This window comes from Hemitrygon akajei, chromosome 2 (genome assembly GCF_048418815.1).
Source record: "Hemitrygon akajei chromosome 2, sHemAka1.3, whole genome shotgun sequence".
Taxonomy (NCBI): domain Eukaryota; kingdom Metazoa; phylum Chordata; class Chondrichthyes; order Myliobatiformes; family Dasyatidae; genus Hemitrygon; species Hemitrygon akajei.
Window position 1 is genome coordinate 37,470,263 of NC_133125.1, and position 16,185 is coordinate 37,486,447.

Sequence of the window (16,185 nt, forward strand, 5' to 3'; positions counted from 1 at the left end):
CCTCCTCCCCCCCCCCCCCCCAAAAAAAAGAATAAATCAGGACTCTGACTCCCAGTTTGGATGTAAAACATATATATATATATATATATATATATATATATATATATATATATAAAAAAGTTGTTCAAAGAAGGGAAGTTGCCCAAATGAACACCTTTCCTTGTGACTTTCTTCTATTTTTGCATTGTTGCTTGTGGGATCTGAGACTTGGGTTGTACCTTGTACTGAAAGAGCAGCCATATTTCAGTTATAGCATATTGGTTGTACAAGCTATTAATGATGCTGTTGGTGGAACACTTGTATATTTTGAATTGATTTTCTGCAAACGTGAAGTTTATTTTCTTTGTTTTGAAAATTACATTGAAACAATCACTTGGGGTAAAATAGTGACTTTTTGTATGAAAGAGAACCATTATCTTCAGCCTCTGTCTTGTGTATGTGTCTTAATATAGAAAAATCCCAGAAAACTACAAGGTGATTTTTCTCCAGGGAGGTGGAACTGGCCAGTTCAGCACTGTACCTCTAAACCTTATTGGATTGAAAGAAGACAGGTGTGCAGATTACATAGTTACGGGAAACTTTTCTGCTAATGCAGCCAAAGAAGCAGAGAAATATGGAAAGGTGAACATTGTCCATCCCAAGCTTGATGCATACAGAAGTAAGGACTTGTATTTTGTCTGTGGAATTCTGGCTGATCTATTACAGCTATCATTGTATATTGACCAAAGGTTTATTCTCTTGTTCTTCAGGTATCCCTGATCCACATTGTTGGAATTTGAACCCTAATGCCTCTTATGTTTATTATTGTGCCAATGAGACTGTTCATGGTGTGGAATTCCCCTTTATCCCAGACACAAAGGGAACAGTGCTGGTCTGTGACATGTCATCAAATTTCCTTTCAAAGCCAGTGGATGTCAGCAAGGTAAGTCCTAACCTTCTATTCTCATTTACTGTTTCCACTATATTACCATGGGGGCGGGGCGGGGGGGGGGGGGGGCGGTGGTGGGGACAAGTGTTTGGCACACTTCTTCTGTTGCGTAGACAGAACATGGAGCAACTTCGTGTTTTATATAGGAAAAATGTATTCAAGTCAAATTAGATGGGTGCCAATAATTGTAAGTGGCCACTGAGTGTATGTTTAAGGTCTTCTGCTGCTGTAGCCCAAACACTTCAAGTTTTTTTATTGAGAGTTCAGAGATCTGCTTCTACACATCACTGTTGTAACACGTGGTTATTTGAGTTACTGTCTCCTTTCTGTCAGCTTGAATCAGTCTGGCCATTCTCCTCTGATCTCTCTCATTAACAAGGCACTTTTGCCCACAGAACTGCAGTTTACTGGATGTTTTTTGCTTTCCACACCATTCTCTGTAAACTCTAAAGTTTAATCAAGAGGATTAGATGGGCAAAATTTCTTCAGTGTATCAATGAGGGATTCCTGAAATGGCCTTTAGAGAGGGAGAAAGCGCACTAGAACTGTTTTTGGGAAATGATTCGGGCCAGGTGACAAACCTGATAATGGGTCAGCATTATAGGAATAGTGACCATAACTCCTTTTTAAGGTAGCTATGAACAAGGATAAAATTGTGAAAGAACTAAATTGGGGAAGGTCAGACTGTGATAGGATAGGACTGGAGCTAAGGGGTGTTGATTAGGAGGTGCTGCTGTCAGGCAAGTCCATGTCTGACGTGCGAGTCGTTTAGAGACCAGCTGATCGGAGTTCTGGATTGGCACATTTTGGTGAGGACACGGATGGTAAGAGAACCTTGGGTGACTCTGTCCTAAATTTAGTCAAGAAGAAAAAGGAACGTACAGTGGTATGCAAAAGTTTGGGTACCCCGGTCAAAATTTCTGTCACTGTGAATAGTTAAGTGAGTAGAAGATGAACTGATCTCCAAAAGTCATAAAGTTAAAGATGAAACATTCTTTTCAACATTTTAAGCAAGATTAGTGTATTATTTTAGTTTTGTACAATTTTAGAGTGGGGGGAGAAAAGGAAAGGAGCACCATGCAAAAGTTTGGGCACACCAAGAGATTTGAGCTGTCAGATAACTTTTACCAAGGTCTCAGACCTTAATTAGCTTGTTAGGGCTATGGCTTGTTCACAGTCATTGTTGGGAAAGGCCAGGTGATGCAAATTTCAAAGCTTTATAAATACACTGACTCCTCAGACCTTGTCCCAACAATCAGCAGCCATGGGCTCCTCTAAGCAGCTGCCTAGTGCTCTGAAAATTAAAATAAATGATGCCCACACAGCAGGAGAAGGCTATAAGAAGATAGCAAAGTGTTTTCAAGTAGCCATTTCCACAGTTTGTAATGAAATTAAGAAATGGCAGTTAACAGGAATGGTGGAGGTCAAGTTGAGGTCTGGAAGACCAAGAAAACTTTCTGAGAGCACTGCTCATAGGATTGCTAGAAAGGCAAATCAAAACCCCCGTTTGACTGCAAAAGACCTTTAGGAAGATTTAACAGACTCAGGAGTGGTGGTGCACTGTTCTACTGTGTAGCGACACCTGCACAAATATGACCTTCATGGAAGAGTCATCAGAAGAAAACCTTTCCTGTGTCCTCACCACAAAATTCAACGTCAGAAGTTTGCAAAGGAACATCTAAACAAGCCTGATGCATTTTGGAAACAAGTCCTGTGGAATGATGAAGTTAAATTAGAACTTTTTGGCCGCCGTGTGCAAAGGTATGTCTGGAGAAAAAAGGTGCAGAATTTCATGCAAAGAACACCTCTCCAACTGTTAATCATGGGGGTGGATCGATCATGCTTTGGGCTTGGGTTGCAGCCAGTGGCACGGGGAACATTTCACTGGTAGAGGGAAGAAAGAATTCAATTAAATACCAGCAAATTCTGGAAGCAAACATCACAACGTCTGGGGGAGAAAAAAAAGCTGAAGATGAAGAGAGGATGGCTTCTACAACAGGATAATGATCCCAAGCACACCTCAAAATCCACAATGGACTACCTCAAGAGAGGCAAGCTGAATGTTTTGCCATGGCCCTCACAGTCCCCCGACCTAAACATCATCGAAAATCTGTGGATAGACCTCAAAAGAGCAGTGCATGCTAGACGGCCCAAGAACCTCACAGAATCAGAAGCCTTTTGCAGGGAAGAATGGGCTAAAATCCCCCAAACAAGAATTGCAAGACTCTTAGCTAGCTACAGAAAGCGTTTACAAGCTGTGATATTTGCCAAAGGGGGTGTTACTAAGTGCTGAACATGCAGGGTGCCCAAACTTTTGCTTCGGGCCCTTTTCCTTTTTTGTTATTTTAAAACTGTAAAAGATGGAAATATAAAAAGTAACCCTGCTTAAAATATTAATGAAATGTGTCATCTTTAACTCTATGCCTGTTGGAAATGAGGTCATCTTTTACTCGCTTAGCTATTCACAGTAACAGAAATTTTGACCGGGGTGCCCAAACTTTTGCATGCCACTGTAGAATATGGAGAACAAGTCAGGTACAGACCAATAGGCACTAAGTGCTGTGATGAATTTAATAACTTCCCAAACAAACTAATTCTTTTTGCTGACACAGTCCACATCCTTCCATTTCCTGTTCATTCATGAGCCTTTTGAATACCTCGGATTTTGCTTCCAGCAACAGCATATTCCAGGCACCCACACTTTGTGTATCTAAAATAAAAACTTGCCCCACACATCTAGGAATTTGCCCTCTCTCACCTTGTATGCATGCCCTCAAGTATTAGATCTTTTTAACCCTGGGGAAGCTGGTCATCCTGTCTCCTTATCAATATACCTCAGTCTAATAAACCATTTTCAGAACTCCCCTCAGCCTCCACCACTTCAGAGAAAATAATTCAAGTTTGTCCAAATTCTCCTTGCAGCACTTGCCCTCTAATTCAGTCAGCATCCTAGTAAAACTCTTCTGCACCCTCTCTGAAACCTTGACTTTCTTCATGTAAATGGGGTGACCAGAATTGAATGTAATACTCTATATGTGGTCTAACTTGAGTTTAATAAAGCTGCAATGTAATTTCCCGACTCTTGAACTTAGTTCTCAACTAATAAAGGAGAGCTTTCCATATGCCTTCTTTACCATCCTGTCATCCTGAAGCATCTCTCCTTGTGTTTGTATTCCATTCCTTAGCAATAAACTATAGCATTCTGTTAAGCTTAAATGCCTGCTGTACCTACACATCAGCTATTTGTGGTTTGTGCACTAGGACTCCCAGATGACTCTGAAAGCTCATGCCATCTGGATAGGACAAAATTTAAACGTTCTTTCCCATTCATTCTAGTATTCTATCAAGTTTACAAAACTACTTCAGTTTCTGGGCTTCTCTTTCTGGAAATCTACCACTTTCAATACAATAGTATCGATAGTGTTTTTACTTGTATTCTTCTATGGAAGGATTTCAGTCCCCACTTTTATTTGGCTGTATTATAATAGTTGTCTAATTCAGGAGTTCTACTTCTAATATTTGCTTTGTACTGACATTTGAGCTGGATACCCAATCCAAGTGTTACTAGAATCACCCCTTGAAATAATGATCAGCGATCTGTATTTACCTTTATTGTCTTAACGGAAGAACATGTGACATTGTACAACCAATACATGTGTGCACTTCAGTTAAGTTTTCCTGACCTTGCATGAACAGTCAGACCAGAAAAGATTTTACCAGTTTAAAAAGGAATTTCTACTGCTGGCCACATGTTCCTCAAAGTCCAGTTTCGAATCTCCACATCTGTGGGGCACCTCACATCTGTGATAGTTGTTATCCTACAACTATAAAAGTGTCTGCTTTTATATTCATTTCTTACCAATTCAAATATTGCATTCCTCTATCATCGAACTTTATTGGCTCTGTTCCATGTTCCAGGCCAGCATCCCTTTATTTCCTCCTTCCCAGCAAATGACAGTTGGTAATTTATGGCTCTTTGTTGTCAATCAACTTGAATCACACAGGTCAACGTTCACAAACCTGTATGTTATAATCCAGCCAAAGAATATCTCACAGATAATGCCTTCTTTGGAAATGATCCCTAGTTCAGCAGATTACCAGAAGCATCATTGTGTCTCCTTTAAACCACTGATCAAGTCAAGCGACTGATTCACAAAATGGAGAACAGAATGTCTTCATAAAATGGCAACCTCCATCCCCAAGCACCCAGCAAGAACAAAGACGATTGGGGTGCCTGCTTCCACTGCCCTCAATTCATTCAAATTTATGATTTGTAGATGATAGTTCTTTCTGGCCGACCCAAGGCTGACAGGGCCTGACTGTGTTGGGTTCCAGTTGTATAGTGTTACCATAAGGCCATGTGCGAACTACATTGAGAGCAAGACGTCTCCCTACATTGAGGTGCTGGGAGTGGGTGAGGAGGTGGAACCAAGAACTTGGTTAACTGGTTACCTTGAGATGGGCAGATAGGAGTGAACTAGGGTTGGCTCTCCAATGCTAATTCCAGCAGTGAGGCTCACTGAAAGCGGTTGAATTGTTAGAGACATGAGCCAGCAGCCCTTCCACAGAATGACTGGATGTGGTTGTCCCCCTCCTTGCGTCACTGACACCAACAACAAATGTAACCACTTGCCCTAGGATCTATGCCCTTTTGTTTTGATAACGGAACCATGAGGTATCTATCTTGACTATGATTTTCGTAGAATATGAAATTATATAAATTATATATATTTATAAAATATTATAATATTTAAATCTATATAATGTTTAAAGTGCATGTATGCTGTATACTTGTTTACTATTCTTTTGTTGCCAACTCTGTTTACTCCACCTTGGTTTCTAGTTAAAGCTAAAAAGGTACAGTAAATAGACCTCAACTTTTGGTATTCCTCAACTTTTTTTAAACAACCCAATAGAATGTGGCAATAAGTAGAAAAAGACTTGTGTTTAGTTCAAGAGCTTCCTATAATTGTATGGTGGGGGGGGGAAACAAAAATTCAATTCAACAGGATCTTGTAGAAGTGTTCCTGACCTCTTTCCCCAGATGCTGCATTTAACTCTGCAACAAAGACTGCTGTTGATCCAGACACTCTTTGCTCCAGGTCTGGGGCTAGGTGGCCTGGCATTTGGAAAAGGTTCTAAGTACCTGGGCAGAGTTTTGTCCAGTGAGGATCAATACTGTTGAGCATATTCATTGTTGACAGTACTTGTAGAGCCTAGCAACAGGACTAGCTGTATGGAATGATTTTAAAAACCAATGCAGTTCTCAATACCGATACTTCAAAAGGTACAAGTTTTAAATATATGCACACTCATTTAGTATGAAATTTGTTTCCTTACACTAATAACTTGCTGGATATTTCTGAATATTTGGACTTTCTAGACTTTGGTATAGCAGAAAACCAATCAGTTTCTGGGCAGCTGACAGCTGCTTGCATTTTTCTAAATTGGTTTGTGGAAAATTGCAATGAATTTAAAACTAAGCCTTGTATTAATCCACTTAGTAAAACTCTGAAAATCCGCCCTCTGATTTCAGAAATCCAGTGGCTCAGCATCTACCTTCCCTGGTGGTATTTGCTACAATCCTCCTTTACTGAAAAAACAAAGTGGTTTGGTGTATTAATAAACTAGAATATCTGTAAGTCTATGGAAATGCCAGAACATTCCATCTGATGGTCTGGAACCACAGAAGTATTAAATGTGCTGTATTAATGGAGTTTTACTGTTGTCTGTTATTAGTAATTAGGTGCAAGGCTAAAAGGCAATGAAACAGTAAATTTTATTCTCTTCTGCAGTTCGGTTTAATTTTTGCTGGTGCACAGAAGAATATTGGCTGTGCTGGGGTGACTGTGACAATAATCAGAGAGGATCTTCTGGGATATGCACTGAAAGAATGTCCAGTAATTTTTGACTATAAAATGCAAGCAAGCTGCAATTCCCTGTACAATACGCCAGCTAGCTACAGGTAAATGGCTTGATTTTTGGATTAATTGTTCTTTGTACCAATGCATGCTAGTCTCTTTAGATAGGATAGCAGCTTCTGTGTGTTTTATTTGTAATGAGTAGTGTTTGATGTCAAATTAATGTTGAGGAAATTGTAGCTCTTGGTTATTTAAATAGTGTTAATGACTCTGGGCAAGGAGTTGACATTCTTAACTGCAGTACCCAAAAGTTTTACCACCTCATCTTTGGCTTCACTAAAATAACACCTCAGTCTTACTCTTTGTATAATACATTAATAACTTGAATTGCTGTGACCCTGTAATTCATGCAAAACTAAAACTCAAAATAACAAGATTTAACCCTGTGGTAAGTTAGGTACCCCATGAACAATTAATGATGCATTGTTGCTAATGGCTTCCTGGTACTGGTATTAATTTCATTGTGTGCATACAGTAAAATCTCACCAAGAACTTAGTTTTTTTTGGCATTTTCATGAAAGCCTTTACGTGCTGTCAGTCCAATCTTCCTCCTTTTTGTTTCTCCTGTTTCTGACTTGCTATTTTGGATTCATAAAGTCACAGAAAAGTACAGCACAGAACAGGTCCTTTGGCTCATCCACTCTGTGCAGAGCCATTTCAACTGCCTACTCCCGTCGACCTACACCAGGATCATATCCCTTCGTACTCCTACCATCCATGTACCTGTCTCAACTTCTTTTAAAAGTTGAAATGCACTGGCGGTTCGATTCAACTTTACTATCGGATGATGATTTCGTAAAATTTATTAAGGACCAGATAACCTTTTATTTTAACACTAATACATCACCTGAAGTGCCATCCCAGATTGTCTGGGATGCCATGAAAGCATATCTGAGGGGTCAAATAATCTCTTACACAGCAAATCTCAATAGAAGATCCCGTGCAGATCGAGCAGACCTCATTAACCAGATTAAAGATTTGGATCAAATATATGCCCAAACTAAGAACCCTGAATTATACAAGAAGCGCGTTGAACTCCAAACTAAATTTAACCTTCTGTCCACTCAACCTGTCGAACGCCAACTTCTCGAAAGCAAGAGCCGCTTTTACATTCATGGGGATAAGTCTGGTAAATTCCTAGCCAATCAGCTGAGGCGTTCCAAAGCCAAACAACATATTACAAAGATCCGGAAGGAGAATGGAGACTTTACATCGGATCATTTAGAAATTAATGACGCATTTAAAAATTTTTATTCTTGGCTTTATTCCTCTGAATCCCTGAATGACAATATCTCTGTGGATCAATTTTTACAGAATCTGAATATCCCCTCACTTTCATCTGATTTCAAAGCCAAACTCAATGCACCTATATCACCAGAAGAAATATCTTCTGCAATTTCTGCACTGTCCTCAGGGAAATCTCCTGGACCTGATGGGTTCCCTGTGGAATTTTATAAATCATTCTCCTCACTTCTTTCTCCTCAGTTACTTTCAGTATTATCTGACTCGTTTAATTACGGCAAATTGCCACCCTCTTTCAATGAGGCATCTATTATTCTTCTTTTTAAAAAAGGGCAAAGACCCAACAGAGTGTTCCTCGTACAGGCCGATCTCTCTGCTCAATGTTGATGTAAAGATCTTAGCTAAAGTGTTGGCTCATAGATTAGAAACCGTTATTCCCTCCATTATCTCTGATGACCAAACAGGCTTTATTAAAAACCGTCTTCCTTTTTTTAACATTTGGCGTCCATTTAATATTTTATACTCTGTTCCAACTGGGACTCCTGAATGTGTTATCTCCCTTGATGCGGAGAAAGCATTTGACCGTATAGAGTGGAACTACCTTTTTGCAGTCTTAGAAAAATTTGACCTCGGCCAAAGTTTCATCTCTTGGATCCAATTGCTGTTCCTGTGTCCTACTGCTTCTGTTCTAACTAATTTTCAGAAATCCCAAGTATTTAATCTCAAACGTGACACCCGTCAGGGATGCCCCTTAAGTCCCTTTCTCTTTGATTTGGCTATAGAACCTCTGGCGATAGCATTTCGAAATTGACCGGGATTTGGAGAGGGGATGTTGAGCATAAAGTTTCTCTCTATGCTGATGACTTATTACTCTTTCTCTCAAATCTGTCTATATCCTTACCTCTAATGTTTTCACTTCTTGACCAGTTTAGCCAGATCTCTGGCTATAAACTCAACTTACATAAGAGTGAACTTTTCCCAATTAATAAAGAAGCACAAGAACTAATATTTGGTGATCTCCCTTTTAAGGTAGTCCATAATCAATTTACTTATCTTGGAATTACAGTCACAAGGAAGTTTAAAGATCTCTTTCGTGAAAACTTTGTCAATCTTTCATATGCTATAAAACAGAGTCTGGTACAATGGTCACCTCTATCTATGTCCTTGGTAGGTCGTATTAATGTTGTTAAAATGTATGTTCTCCCCAAATTTTTATACTTATTTCAATCTATCCCAATTTTTATTCCTAAATCTTTTTTTGATTCCTTAGACTCTATTATTTTGTCATATCTGTGGCAGAATAAGCACTCTAGAATTAATAAAATCCACCTCCAAAAATCTAAAAAAGAGGGTGGCATGGCTTTACCTAACTTTCGCTTATATTACTGGGCAGCTAATATACATTGTGCTGCCTTCTGGTCTTTCTTCCACGGTCAACCCGAGTGCCCTAACTGGGTGGCAATGGAGTTGAGCTCCACTAAAGAATTATCTATATCTGCACTTCTTGGCTCTGCACTCCCTGGCAGTCTGCCCAGATCAATAGCTAATCCTCTGGTTAGACACACTTTGCGTATATGGGCTCAGTTCAGGAAATGCTATGGTTTCCAGGGGTTTTCCGTTTCTAGCCCTGTCGCACATAATCACCTTTTTTTTACCTACTACGTACGATTCAGCATTCCATGTTTGGTACAGGAAGGGCATTAGACATTTTGAAGATCTCTTCATTGATAATCGCTTCGCTTCTTTTCAGCAGCTCTCCGTTAAGTTCAACCTGCCTAACGCTCACTTTTTCAGATATCTCCAAATCCGACACTTTACTGCTCCTTTAATTCCTAACTTTCCTGAAATGCCTGCGAAAAATGCTATGGACCTATTTCTTTCCATTAATCCACTAGGTAAAGGTTTAATTTCAATTATCCGAGATAAACTAGCAGCCTTACGACAGGCCCCTGTGGATAAAATTAAAATGGCCTGGGAGCAGGATTTAAATATCTCCTTATCCGAGGAGAGCTGGGACTCAGTTCTCAAATCGGTTAACTCAACCTCCCTTTGTGCTCGCCATTGCCTCTTACAGTTTAAGATTGTTCGTAGAGCCCATATGTCTAAATCTAAACTATCTCGATTCTACCCTGGCATTAGTCCGCTCTGTGATAAATGCAAGAGGGGCGTGGCCTCTCTCATCCACATGTACTGGTTCTGTCCTAGCTTGGAGAAATTCTGGAAAGATGTCTTCACTACATTATCGGGTATTCTGAATCAGCACCTAGAACCTAACCCCTTAATTGCTCTGTTCGGTTTTTGGGGCGAGACAGATTTATGTCTGGGTCCGACCAAATGCCGAATACTATCCTTTGCCTCTCTCCTGGCGAGACGCTTGATCCTCCTTAGATGGAGAGATGTTGCCCCGCCCACTCATGCGCAAGGGCTTAATGACATTATGGCCTGCTTGGACCTCGAAAAAATTCATTATTCAGTTCTTAATTCGGATCTAAAGTTCCATAAGGTCTGGGGACCTTTTATCGAGTACTTTCATAACCTTCCTCTTGACTAGGGTTTTTTTTCTTTTCTTTTCAGCTCCCTTTTTTTTCTGGTAGTAGGCATTATTATCCTCTGTTACTAAGTGTATTCACAGTCTGGGAGTTTGACTGTCCGGACTTATACTCTTTATACTGTGTGGTGGTTGGTCTGGAGTTGTTGTTGTTTTTTTTCTTGTGTTGTGGGGCTTGGGGAGGACACTAAGCTCACTTGTCTTTAATTTAGGTGCTTTTTTGTTAAACTCTCTTCCTCTGTAGCATATTGTTATTGTATGCTTAATCTTGCACTGTATTAATGCTCCCCATTGGGATTTGGGGTTTTTAATTTTGTAAAATATTTTGAAAAACTAATTTAAAAAAAAAAGAAGTTGAAATGGAGCTCGCATGCACCACTTGGACTAGCAGCTCATTCTACACTCGCAGCCCTCTGAGTGGGAAAAGTTTCCATCCATGCTTCCCTTAAACTTTTCACCTTTCACCCTTAACCCATGACCTCTAGTTCTAGTACCCCCCAACTTCAGTGGAAAAAGCCTGCTTGCACTTGTCCTATCTATGCCCCTCATTTTGTATACCTCAGTCAAATATCGTCTCAATCTCCTATGTTCCAAGGAATAAGGTCCTAAGCGATTCAGTCTTTCCATTTAACTTGGGTCCCCTGGACCCGGCAACATCCTTGTAAATTTCTCTGTGATCTTTCAACCTTATTTATATCTTTCCCATAGGTAGATAATCAAAACAATACTCCAAATTGGGCCACCCTGATGCCTTGTACACCTTCAGCATAGCATCCCCTCTCCTCTACCTGTACTTTGATTTATTAAGGCCAATGTGCCAAAATCTTTCTACGACCCTATTTACCTGTGACACTTCCCACAAATTATGGACCTGTCTTCCTAGATCTCTTTGTTCTACCACACTTCTCGGAGCTCTACCGTTCACTGTGTAAGATCTGCCCTGGTTGTATAATTACTGAAATGCAACACCTCACATTTGTCTGCATTAAATTCTATCTACCATTTTTCAGCCCTTTTTTCCCCCCCAGCTGATCCAGAACCTGCCGCAACCCATGATGGTCTTCCTTGCTGTCCACTACCCACCCAATCTTGGTGTCACCCACAAGTTTGCTGATCCAGTTAACCACATTATCATGCTGATCGTTGATAATTGACGAGCAGCAATGGACACTGCACCAATCTCTCCACTAATCACAGGCCTCCAGTCTGAGAGGCAACCATCTACTACCCCCACAAAGCCAATGTCTAATCCAATTTGCTCCCTCATCTTTATTTTGCTTCATTTTACTTCATCTTTTCTAATTCCTGGTCATTTTTTTTCACCTTCAGTCTGATGAGTATATAGTTGCTAGCCCAGTTTCCCTCTTCTATTAGAAAGGACATGCTACACAAACGTAATTACAAAAAGAAAAGAATCCTTGTACAGTTAATTTGCAAATTCCATTTGGATGATACTTAAAATGATAGGTACTTGAACTGCTTCATAAATGACATGCCTCTAAAATGCCCAACAGTTGGGCAAGTTGCCCTGTTTACAGGCAGTCCCTGGGTTACGTACGGGTTCTGTTCCTGAGTCCACCTTTAAGTCGAATTTGTACGTAAGTTGGAACAAGTACATCCGGTATTATTTAGCGTCAGTTAGTCAAACGTTTGCATTCGTATATAGTATATATTTTACCTTTCTATGCATATAAAACACTTAAGAACATATGTTTCAGCGCCGGGCTTGGGAAGTTCCCGAGTTCGATCTAGTGACAGATCGCCGGGTTGATGTGGAGGATCAAAAATCCAAAGCTCCAAAACCCAATAATTAAACCACTGCATTGCTTAGAAATAATTGTAGCTTTCATTAGAGCAGGGCCTTTCATATCTCCATTATTCTCACTTTATCCGTTATCCTTTTAAAATTGTTCCGATCGTTGACCTAATGCTTTTCCCATGACTGATGGTGTTTCACCTCTTGCCAAATGCTTTATTTTCACTTTATTTTCAATCGTGATCGCTTCCTGTCAATGGAACAGAAACACTGTGGGCGGCGGGTCCCGACCTCCGCTGGCTCCTGAGGTCTGCTGGGTCCTAAGGACCACCGCACTGAGACAGGCTAAATGGGACACATGGGGGCTGTGCTGGGTTTGGGTATTTGATCCTCCACAATATTCCGCGTGGGAATTTAAACTGGAGGTGGCAGTGTTTTTTGTTTACGAGGTCAAGTTGTGAGCTCGCCATCAACCCAGCACATATGGTATGGGAGTCACTGGATCAACATCAACCCGGCATGGGAGAGGTCTGTCACTGGATCGAACTTGGGAACCTCTGTTCTCGAACCCGGAACTGATCTCACTGCGCCACCAGCTGACCAGAACGTTGGGGGAGGGGAGCGGGGTCAGGGTGAATCTTACTAAGAAAAATTGAAGCCAGATACAAAGTTAAACACTCAACACAGTGTCAACAGCAACGACTTAAAATGGCGGACGGCATCACAATCCGACTTAAAATGATGGGTGGTGTCGTGATATGACTTAAAATGGCGGACGGTGTTCTCCTTCCTTGGTTCGTAAGTACGAGTTGTCTGTAAGTCAGAAGTTCGTAACTTGGGGATTACCTGTATTTGTCTGTGGTATAAAGTATTAAGTCAACAGATGGCACTTATGAGCAACATCGCTGCACATCATAAATCTACTAGATATATTTCTTCTGGACTACGAGCACTGCAATCTTTGGAGTCTTTGTGCAGAACACCCTAAAGGTTAACTTGCAAGTTGAGTTGGTGGTGAGGAAGGCCATGTTAGCTTTCATTTCACGAGGTCTAGAATACAAGAGCAAGGATGTGATGCTGAGGCTTTATGAGGCACCGACGAGGCCTCTCCTTGAGTATTGTGAACAGTTTTGGGCCCCTCATCTTAGAAAAGATGTGCTGGCATCGGAGAGGTTCCATAGGAGGTTAACAAAAGAGATGGTTGTTGACTTCAGGAGGGTGCGGAGCGACAACTCCCCGCTGAACATTGACGGCTTCTCGGTAGAGATTGTAAAGAACACCAAGTTTCTTGGTGTTCACCTGACGGAGAATCTCACCTGGTCCCTCAACACCAGCTCCATAGCAAAAAAAGCCCAGCAGTGTCTCTACTTTCTGCGAAGGCTGAGGAAAGTCCATCTCCCACCCCCCCATCCTCATCACATTCTACAGGGGTTGTATTGAGAGCATCCTGAGCAGCTGCATCACTGCCTGGTTTGGAAATAGCACCATCTCGGATCGCAAGACCCTGCAGCGGATAATGAGGTCAGCTGAGAAGATCATCGGGGTCTCTCTTCCTGCCATCACAGACATTTACACCACACGCTGCATCCGCAAAGGAAACAGCATTATGAAGGACCCCATGCACCCCTCATACAATCTCTTCTCCCTCCTGCCGTCTGGGAAAAGGCTCCGAAGCATTCGGGCTCTCACGACCAGACTATGTAACAGTTTCTTCCCCCAAGCAATCAGACTCCTCGATACCCGAAGCCTGGACTGACACCTTGCCCTATTGTCCTGTTTGTTATTTATTGTAATGCCTGCACTGTTTTTGTGCAGTCCTGTGTAGGTCTGTAGTCTAGTGTAGCTTTCTCTGTGTTGCTTTTTTTACGTAATTCAGTCTAGTTTTTATACTGTGTTTTTATACTGTAACACCATGGTCCTGAAAAATGTCTCATTTTTACTATGTACTGTACCAGCAGTTATGGTCAAAATGACAATAAAAGTGACTTGACAATGATGATTCCAGGAATGAGAGGGTTATCATATGAGGATCATTTGATGGCTCTGGGTCTGTGCTCACTGGATCTCAGAAGGATGAGCGGGTGAATCTCCTTGAAACCTTTTGAATGTTGAAAGGCCTAGATGGAGTAGATATGGAAAGGATGTTTCCAATGGTGGGTGAGTCTAGAGGGGCGCCCTTTCAAAACAGATTCAGAGACATTTCTTTAGCCAAAGGGTGGTGAATTTGTGATATTTGTTGCCACATGCAGCTGTGGAGGTGAGGTTGTTGGGTGTATTGAATACAGGGATTGATAAGTTCTTGATTGGACATGGCATCAAAGATTATGGGGAGAAGGCCGGGAACTGGGGTTGAGGAGGGGGAGAAAAAGGATCAGCAATGATTGGCTCTGCAGACTCGCTGGGCCAGATGGCCTAATGCAAACTATAATTTTCCCTTTAAGAAATGTACTTTTGAACAGTCTAAGCCAATGGTCCCAATGTGAGTGATATTGCCCTTGGGGATGCTGGGAGTTTCTAAGGGGGCAATAAAGATGAAGGAGGGAGGTCTGGTGGGGAGTGGGGAGAGACACTCGGTAACAATAGGGGAAGCTGAGGGATTGTAAGCTTAATTTAAGAAATGAATTACTTATTATAAGCATTTGATCCTCAGTGCCTTATTGATTATCACCTCTTGCTAACCCACAGTTCTCTTAGACAATACTTGAAGTATGTTATATTTGTTGAAAAGTAACATGATGTTTCTGTATTTGACATAAGAAATCTGACCTGAAGCAACTGTTATTTCTGCGCCTGGCCTGTGCTTTATAGGTGTTCGCTACTGTACTAAAGTGTTAGTATGATTCCTGTACTATGTAGTGATGCAATTCCTGTGAATTAGTGTATGGTGTTCAACGGGGTAAAGGTCAGAATCTGGCCTTTTGAATGGTTTTGACTGCATTTCTCTATCCCATTGCCCAATTAAAATAGCAATTCCTCACTTTATGTATCTTGAGGCAGAGAGTCAGGTTTTGGTCTGTGCTATTGTGTTGTCACAACTTCCCCTTTATTGATCGCAGCGCTTGAGGTTGGATGTAAATAAAAGTGACTGACTGTGGACAAAAATGGCAGAAGTAGACTGAATGGAAAAAATGTAGACAGTATATTGTGGAGTATCTGAAATATGTGTACCAGCACAGTGTAACTGACAGCAGCCAATGTTTTGTTTTAAATGGGACAATGAATCTGTCCAGGCTCCTTGGACGTTCGAAGAGAATACACTCCGATAAAGCAAACAAGAACCTGGCTGATTTTCAATCACTTTGAAAACTTTCAGAAAAGGAAAACATGTCAAAACTCACTTGCCAGCACTTCACAACAGTGATGGTTGGGGTGCTTCAAATATCATTTCATTGCTAAATCACAAAAGCCCCACACAATTGAAGAGCTGGTTCTGCTGCTAGCAGGGGAAGTTCTGTGTAAGGTTTACATGAGTCACCAAACCCAATAATGAAAGGGATTCCTCAGCGAATACTCTGGTCAAAGACGAATAGATGAAATGCCAGTGAATGTGGATCAATAGCAGGATGCCATCCCAAGGTTACTTCCTTGAAAAAGTTGTTCTGTAACATATTTACTATTTATTGTGTAATTCAGACATCTGTTACAAAAATGAGGTCAGCTGCAAAAATCATTAAATTTTATCGTTTAAACATGTTATCAAAGCGGTAAATAAAATCAAGTCGCATGCTCTGAATTCTTGACTGTTTTGAGAGTTTTGTATTGAGAATGATGAACAGTTTGAATGTTTGCT

At 40.9% G+C, this 16,185-nt stretch overlaps 1 protein-coding gene across 5 annotated transcripts in view; it reads left to right on the forward strand.

The window, feature by feature from the left end:
• Window positions 1–16,185, forward strand: part of LOC140740869 (phosphoserine aminotransferase-like) — a 41,895-nt gene that overhangs the window by 12,713 nt on the left and 12,997 nt on the right. For all 5 annotated transcript variants that reach the window (XM_073070453.1, XM_073070489.1, XM_073070461.1 and 2 more), the window contains 3 exons: window positions 453–658; window positions 750–922; window positions 6,724–6,893. In XM_073070453.1, coding sequence (XP_072926554.1) covers window positions 453–658; window positions 750–922; window positions 6,724–6,893 — 549 coding nt within the window. The remainder of the gene's footprint in view (window positions 1–452; window positions 659–749; window positions 923–6,723; window positions 6,894–16,185) is intronic.